General features: G+C 38.0%; 1 protein-coding gene across 3 annotated transcripts; it reads right to left on the bottom strand.

Moving 5' to 3' along the window:
- Positions 1-1,966: 1,966 nt before the first annotated feature.
- Positions 1,967-8,161, bottom strand: LOC143854280 (protein FAR1-RELATED SEQUENCE 6-like). Of its 3 annotated transcripts, XM_077364158.1 has the most exons (6): positions 8,019-8,161; positions 6,466-6,624; positions 3,966-6,328; positions 3,668-3,807; positions 3,154-3,455; positions 1,967-2,409 (listed from the first exon to the last, which is right to left on the bottom strand). In XM_077364158.1, exon 3 carries the CDS (start codon positions 6,223-6,225, stop codon positions 4,003-4,005), a length of 2,223 nt encoding a protein of 740 aa, XP_077220273.1. In that variant the 5' UTR covers positions 6,226-6,328; positions 6,466-6,624; positions 8,019-8,161; the 3' UTR covers positions 1,967-2,409; positions 3,154-3,455; positions 3,668-3,807; positions 3,966-4,002. The 3 variants fall into 3 exon arrangements, with proteins under 3 accessions (XP_077220273.1, XP_077220271.1, XP_077220272.1); XM_077364156.1 differs by lacking the exon at positions 3,668-3,807; XM_077364157.1 differs by lacking the exons at positions 3,668-3,807; positions 8,019-8,161 and adding an exon at positions 6,706-7,944.
- Between the last annotated feature and the right edge of the window lie 170 nt (positions 8,162-8,331).

Below are 8,331 nucleotides of genomic sequence, written 5' to 3'. Positions count from 1 at the left end.
GGGTTCCACCTGCTAGAGGAATAGGCCTCACACACCCATCTATTGGTGATCAGATGGTGTTGGTGATGTGCAAAACACACGCAATTGACTATCATCAGTTTTTCATTTAATGATTATTGGTTCTTAGATCATCCATTAATGGTGGGACCTGCTACAATGGGATTTGGGTTGTATTAAAAAAAAAGTTTTAATGATTATTGAGAAATTTCTTGGATTTTAGATTTCTCATTTTTCCTCTTATATTGCTAACCACTCTTCTTAGGATACTTGTTTTCATGTATAGAATAATGAGGCTGAGATTAATTTTACTGAGAAACTGTTTTTTAATCTCAGCCTACACAGGAAAGTGAATGGCTGAGATCTAGTGCACTAAATGAATATTAAGTTTTTTTTTACTAAAATCAGCCCATTCACTTTCACAATAATGGCTGAGAGTAATTTGACTGAGAAACTGTTTTTTAATCTCAGCCTACACGGCAAAGTGAATGGGCTGATTTTGGGCGACACACTTAGTCGTGAAGGAGGTGAAAAGTCAATAGACGGTTAATGACATGGTGGGTTGGGGCACGGCCCAATTGTCCAGTATCAAGGGTCCATGCCTCTCTAAAGGTGCACCCCATTTCTCAAATCTACCCATCACTGGCTATTTAGGTCTCCTACCAATCACAAATACTACCATATATGGCTTCACTCGCTACAATTCAGTTGACCTGCAATGCTTAATTTGAAATTTATTTGACAAGCATCTCTTCCCTTGCAACATCTCAATGCATCTACTCCAATTCTCATATTTCTTTTTCTGTTTCATATGAGCAAGAGAGAAATCATAGATTTTACCATTCAACCACTATCCAACATAAACTTTTACAGATATGAATAGTAGAAACCATCAGAACAATAATCAAAGAAGTGGGTGGTAATCCTCCTTATGTGACAACCCTTTGAAAGCCACCCAAAAAAATTTGTGTGTCATTACACATCATTCCTCCTCTTCACTCTCTCTGACTTCTGATGTATTTAACATGAACATGTCCTCATGGTCTAAACAAGCAAAGTAACTCCACACAGGAGTCAACAAATCAGATTCAGATTGGATCCAGCAATGTGCAGGTCACAATTCACTCAGGTCCTAATAGGATAATTCCTCTAACCATTCGGATTCGGGCCGTAAGTCGGCCCATCGAAGATCCAAACACTACCCTTACAAAAGTTATGCAATCTATGTTACCATCTAGTGCACTAAATGAATATTACCATATTTACTATGAAAATAACTAAAATATCCTTGTAACTTATATTAGACCAGAGAAATTATATGGTGGATGGGTCGACAAACTTGTATTCATCATCCCACCCTTGATATTTGATCCAACAGCAGCTCACCTTTTAAGATGCTGCTACTGGATCATATGTCAAGGGCGGTTATTCCCGGAGTACCACGAATACAAGTTTGTCCGCCCATTCATCATATAATTTCTTTTTCTTTTTTTTGAAAGGTAATGATTTTATTGAACCAAGCTATAATAAGATTATAAAAATATGAACTATCATGATTAACCCAGCTATAATAAGAGGGAAATGATATCACCACTACCGTATTTTGATGATTTCACTCCTCACTTTATTAAAAAGTACGGTATGGCCCGCACCATAGGATGATCCAAACCATCCATTGATGGGCCACTGCCTAAATAGGTTGTGCCCCAAAAATCATATCCATAGGTTGATCCTAACCCTTCGATCTATAGAGGGTTAGGATCAACATATGGAAACGAGTTTTGGGGCACAACCTATTTAGGCTGTGGCCCATCTAATGGACGGTTTGGATCATCCTATGGTGCGGGCCATACCGTACTTATTAATAATGTGAGGAGTGCGATCATCAAAATACGGTAGTGGTGATATCATTTCCCTAATAAGACTATAAAAATACCCTTACAATTTATACTAAAGCATATAAAACATGTGGGGGCAATTTTTAATTCATTGGACCCTAATTGGATCCAGACAAGTCAGGATCTTGAATTCAGATATAATTTTTCGGATCCTAAAGGGATCCCTGAAATATGGAAACACTGGATTAAAATTAGTGCCCAAGATCCATTTTAATTGGATTGGATACTGAGGATCCATCACAATGTCAGGTGCCATTGACACCCTACCCACACATAACCCATGATACATGCAACACTACTCAATAGGAAGGAACAAGTTAGAAGTTACACTGGCTAACACAGGTACACCCACCGCATAATACTTGCAAGTTAAAGGGGAAATCAGAGATACTTGGATGAAGATGAGGGAATAAGCCAAATATTTTTCTAGCTGTCGTCTTTTAGGAGAGAATAAAAAGAACATATCCTCAAATCTCATTTCTTCATCAAAGACTAGGATTAGATTTTTCGCACCCTGTAAAAACAATTTAACGGTTAGTTTTGCATTCGGGCTATAATACCCATTGAATCTCTATTGTACTTCTAAAATGTCAATACCCAAATCACCTACACTGATACAATAACCTTTGAATAGACTAACTAAACAATGACCGTGTAAAGAAGTAAATGAAAGTGACAACAGCTAGAACTGTCAAAGTACGTCCATAAAATACTTATAATGCAACTCAAAAAAGCAGAGTAGATCATAACTTGCAGAGTTAACAGATAACGAGAGAGGGTTACAAGGGAACAATACCAGACACACACTGCCAGAAATTCGCTGAGGCCTGGGAGATCCAAAATTACACCAGAAACTCTCTCTCTCTCTCTCTCTCTCTCTCTCTCTCTCTCACACACACACACACACACACACACACACACACACACACACAAACCCAATTGCATGGAAGTTGCAAACAGTCAAAGATGACAAGAAAATCCTAAAAAAAATTATATTCGTGTCAAATCTCAACTTTACTGCGTTTGTTGGGAGATTCATCAGAAAAAGGAAGAAAGAAATATCCAAGGTTTGGATCTTAATAATCTGTCCAATCCAAATATAACCCCAAATTATTGCAGATAGGCACAGTGGTGTCAAAGTACCACTCCTAATATCAAGTTTTTATGATGAATTGTGTTCTTAAGTATCCCGATTTTAAATTACTTATTCACATGAGTAATAAAGTGTAGGCAACATCACTATGGGAAAGGCATTTACCTTCAGCTCTTGCATTCCAAATCAACTGTTTGGAACCAGCACAAATGGGGTTGTATGGTCATGCAACATTCAAGAAATCCATTCTAAAGGAAGCAAAAGCTCTCTTATGCTCGAAATGGTCTGGTAAAAATCTGATACATGTCTTTTGCTGGCCCCGGATCATGCATGAGGGACCCACTCTACGAAGAGTGCAAATAAACAGGTACTTAATAGATCCAAGTCTGAAAGAAGAACATTTCACACCGTACATCAAAGCTTCATCGCATTCCACCTTGATACCCTTTTCTTTGAGCATGTTGTTCCTGAAGAGAAATGAAAATATCAGTAGTGACGTTACATTGCTTGAAATGATCAATACAAGACAAAGTAAAGGATCTGATCGGATGCAAAATAAAATTATTTTATTCTTTAAATTATTGTTTGTCACACTAACACGATAAAATATGAAATTTTGATAAAAAATGCATTTTTGATGAAAAATAATGCATAATTAAAAGAGTTTGTTCTATCTTACAATATAGTATAGGGGAGTGAGGTATCCGCCCCTCTTTTTTTACTTGGGACTGGCGCTCCAGTGTATCTATGACTGCAGAGGGGGCTGATGTACTTCACATGGGAAGCATTCAACGGCCTTGATTGCCACGTACACTCAACCTGGTAGTCCCATGTAATATAAGGGGCGAATTTATCATTTCCCTATAGTATATTGTATAAGCGTGGAATAAAGTAAATACATAAACATATATTTTATCGTGCATTCAATCAAACAGTAAAGCACTAAAAAGAACATCAAACCACATTGCAACTTTTACCTGTATATGATACAAAATTTACCACTCTTGTTCTTCCCTATGCAATGTCCTGTTGAGGATTGGAATTGACGAGCTGGTGGATACCCTGGCCCAGTGTGATGATCCCATTACAATTTGTTTCAATCCCTTCATCGGCAATTTGATCACTAGTACTATCCATTTTGCCATATTGTTCATCCCTGGAAATAGACTCAGTGTTTGGCTCTGAAACTCCTGGAAAAGTGGAAGTGTCAGGAACCGAAAATCGACCAATAGATTCAACGGTAGACTCTGGGACTTTGCCAAGAGAATAATCCGCTTGGCAAACCTTATTCCACGCTTGATCTAGGGCATCCAATGCGGCTGCATAAGTTTGCACATTAAGCGCCCCATCATGTGCAAATTTATTAGTCCGGTGACATAAATCATCATAACGCTCCATCCAATGACTACCATCCACTAAGCTGTGGGATTCAGATAACCCATATGAGTGTTTTGCATCCTTTCTCCAACGCGCAAGTATGTAGTGAGATGGAATTTGGTTGATACCTGAGTTGACTAGAACCACCAATGCATGTTTACAGAGATAGCCTTGGAACTCAAAAGAACGACAAATGCAATCAACTTTGGTTGTAGAGGCATCAAAGTTGACTTCATATTCCGTCACCTTTCTAATCCCAACATCATCCTCTCCAATTTCTATGACCATATGCTTTGCAACTGCCCCATTTTTCTGAATTAATCTTGAGCTACAATTGGGCATCCCACAAATCTCATCTTGGAATCTAAAGAAAACTTCTCTAGTGTATATATGCGCAGCCTCTTTTTCGAAAAATGATTTAGTCTTCATAGGTAGTTTCAAGTGGAAGCTATTACAATCTGCGTGTGCTTCCTTCTCACATTGGCTGAGTATAGCTAACTCATATTGCTCAACAAATTCTTCCAAACTGGTTTTTGGATGCACAAATCGATCAAAAAAAGCATTCACACTCTCACTTCGATGGACCGTAGACATCCCTGCAAAAAAAGTGTCCTTTAAGTACACAGGGACCCATCGTTCACGATCTTCGTAAAGCATATTAAACCATTCATTTTCTCTAAGTTGATAGTCATTGACAATTTCCAGCCAGTTTCTTTCAAACTCCTCAATTCTGAGGGGGTCATAAATACAATCATTCAATCTCTTCAAAAACGTATCGTCTCGCCCGAGAGGGCCCAATTTCTCTGGAACTTTTTTCATGGTATTCCATAAACAAAAACGATGGCGGACTCCAGGGAACACCTCTGCAATTGCTTCTTGTATGGACCCACATTGGTTGGTAATCATTGAGATTGGAGGATGGTTTGACATTGCTTGTAGCCATGTTTCAAACAACCAAGTATATGTCTCTTTCGTCTCATCTGCGAGCAACCCACAGCCAAGCAAGATATGTTGTCCGTGATGATTGACTCCTACAAATGACGCAAACGGTATGTCATACTTGCTCGTCAAATGTGTACTATCAAATGTGATAACATCATTGAAGTGACTATAAGATGCCTTAGCCTTGGCATCAACCCAAAAAGTATTTCTCAAACGCCCATCATCACTAATATCCATTGAGTAAAAGAAAGAAGGATTCTTGATTTGCATTCGGTTAAAAAAATCAAGAAGGGTTTGCACATCACCTTCTTGGAGGGTCAATTGCCTTTGATTATCAATGAGATTTCTATGACCATTTCCTTTAACCCTTCGACGAAGTCCCTCTTTTCGTTTAAAGAATGCTGCCATTTGTCGGTTTGTCCTTACTCCTGACTCATTGGGAAGAACCACTCTTTTCTTAGCGGCAGGACCAGTGTCCTTTTGTGCTGGATGGAAATGAACATTTGCTTGAAATAATACATGGGTGTGCTCGGTGACAACTTTAGTTACAACCCACTTCTCAGAGTCTGATTTTATGTTGATGGCCATCAATGCCAAGCAACCTTCTCTTGTATCAGGTCTTGGATTCTTAACATTTTCATTCTTCAGTTTATAGCCCTCTTTCGTACATGAAAATACCATGCGTCTTAAACATTTGTCTTTTTTATCGTAATTAGAAGATTTTATCTTAATCTCAAATCCCGACAACTTAGCATAGTTATTATAGAACAACTGAGCCGCTATTGGAGATTCAAACTCCATCCCCACTGTGGGAACTACATTTGCATTTCCTTCTACTGTGATGGACTCTGTCCTTGAAGACTTCTCATGATCTAAAGAGTTCTTGCCAGGATTTCCTTCTATTGTATTCCCATCCATCTCAGAGACACAGATGTGGTAATTTGTAGTAGAGTTGACTTCAACTTGACGATCCACACCCAAGTAAGGTTCAACAGCTATGCCCTAACCCATTCCATATCAACTGCCATATGAACAAAAAATGTTTTGATTTTTGTTTCAGTTTGTGGAAAGGTAAAGCTCATACTTGACACAGATTAATTTCTAATAAGAAAACAAAATAATAAAGTATTAAGAGTATGATGGATAACAGAAATGTACCAGTATTGCCACCTTTAGTTGTAGCCAGTGCATGAGAAATCAGAAAAAAGAAAATAACTGAAATTTGGCGAGAGCTTCACTCAAATAGGGTAATGTTTGAGTTGTATTTGTATGTACTGTTCCCATGATTCTCGAACTCAGCAAATATTCATCCAAAACCTGCCACAATATTTTAAGTTACATCAAACTTCCATCCAATCCAATCTAGCTGATAACAAATGTGATGGAAATTAGAATCACCATCAACAAGAATGGACATCACCCAACAAGCTTAAAACAGTTTCCTCTTCCTGGCAACGTACAAGCAACATTTGACATGAGATATGTTTACTCACAAGCTAATCCATTGTCAAAATCAAGATTTTGAGCAGTCAACTAAGAAAAGGGTATAGCAGCTATGGAGTATAATTAGTATAGGCCCTTCACATAAACATACAAGCACATAAGGAAATTATAAGACTAAGTAGATAATAGAGAAAAGTCCCAACCAATCCCTAACCCAAGTCGCCACATCCCCCATTCCTTGTCAAGATATAAACCCTAACTAAATAGACAAGATGGGAGAACAACAACAACGACACCCCCCAATTAGTGGTGGCAATCCAACCGAAACTGAACCAAAAATTCGGTTTCGGTTTGGTAAATTCAAATTTCGGTTTGGTTTCGGTTTGATAGAACCAAACCGATTCAAATTTCAAACCAAACCGAAACCGAACTGTTGCCCCCGATTTTCAATGATTATGAGTAAGGGATGGCGAAATTGGCCGAACCGAAACCGAACCGGAAATTCAAATTTTGGTTTGGTTTCGGTTCGGTAGAACCAAACCGATTCAAATTTCGGTTTGGTTCGGTTTGGGGGTCAAACTGAACCGTTGCCACCCCTACCCCCAATCCTCTTTTCACAGTTATGGGGAGTGGTACTTGATTTTTTTTTATATTGACATTATCTAATATAAATTGCTGCTTAAGTTTCAAATTTTGGCGAGATCTTGTAAAAAAAATGGTCCAAAGTGTATTTCATTTGGGTCTTGGCCAGAGAGAGAAACTATGGATATTCAGTCCAAGTCTTGTGCAGAACAGCTCCAAGGAAATGGAAAATTCAAACCCCCAAACTCTCTCGAAATACCGCCTTTTTACATCTCTACTTCAAATAGACAGCAAAAATCTAATAAACAAGTAGAAAAATAAGAATCCTCTAGAATTGATCTATCTTTCCACAACTCTTTTGGAAATCCATCTAGTTTTTTCCCCTAAACCTGCAAACCCTAAAGTTCAAAATCCCCAAATACTCAAACGAATCACCAAACCTAAAATCATAAATCTTAAAACCCTAAAAAAACACCCTTTCTTATCTCCCTACACAAACACTGTCAATCATCCAAAATCAAGAACGAAACGTGTAATGTAATAAAACCCTAGAATTTCAAAATCTCGGAAAAAGGGGAATCGAAGAACTTGCAAATCAAGGATTCTCTGCAACAAAGAAGAAAAAAACACTAAACTTGAGAAAACCCTAATTTGAAATTTCTATTAAAAAATGAGTGAGATTATACCTGAGAGAGAGAAACTTGAAAACGCTTCCTAACGTTGAATATTTTTTGTTTCCGAGACGGAGAGAAAGACGCATAAGAAATGGGGTTCTTTATAACGATGCCTACTTATTATTGTAGTTGGATCACCTCTGCTTGATCCAGACCGTCCATCTGATAGGCCATTTTGTTAGATATTCAATGGCTAAAATTACGCCAATAGAATATAATAGAGTCCCTTATTTTTCAAAATGTACTGTATGGATATGATGGGCCATAACGTAGATAGGTTGTGCCCAAAAAACTCATTTCCATAGAATGATCTTAGCCCTCTGAT

Source organism: Tasmannia lanceolata, unplaced genomic scaffold, assembly GCF_043159265.1.
Source record: "Tasmannia lanceolata isolate RefF3 unplaced genomic scaffold, GAP_Taslan_0.1 ptg000020l, whole genome shotgun sequence".
In the NCBI taxonomy this organism is placed as follows: Eukaryota; Viridiplantae; Streptophyta; class Magnoliopsida; order Canellales; family Winteraceae; genus Tasmannia; species Tasmannia lanceolata.
The sequence above is the reverse complement of the archived record's forward strand: the minus strand, read 5'-3'. Positions and strand labels throughout refer to the sequence as shown.

Bases quoted from the DNA above. Each gene is read 5' to 3' on its own strand.
- LOC143854280 (XM_077364158.1), bottom strand. From the start codon at position 6,225: ATGGATGGGAATACAATAGAAGGAAATCCTGGCAAGAACTCTTTAGAT.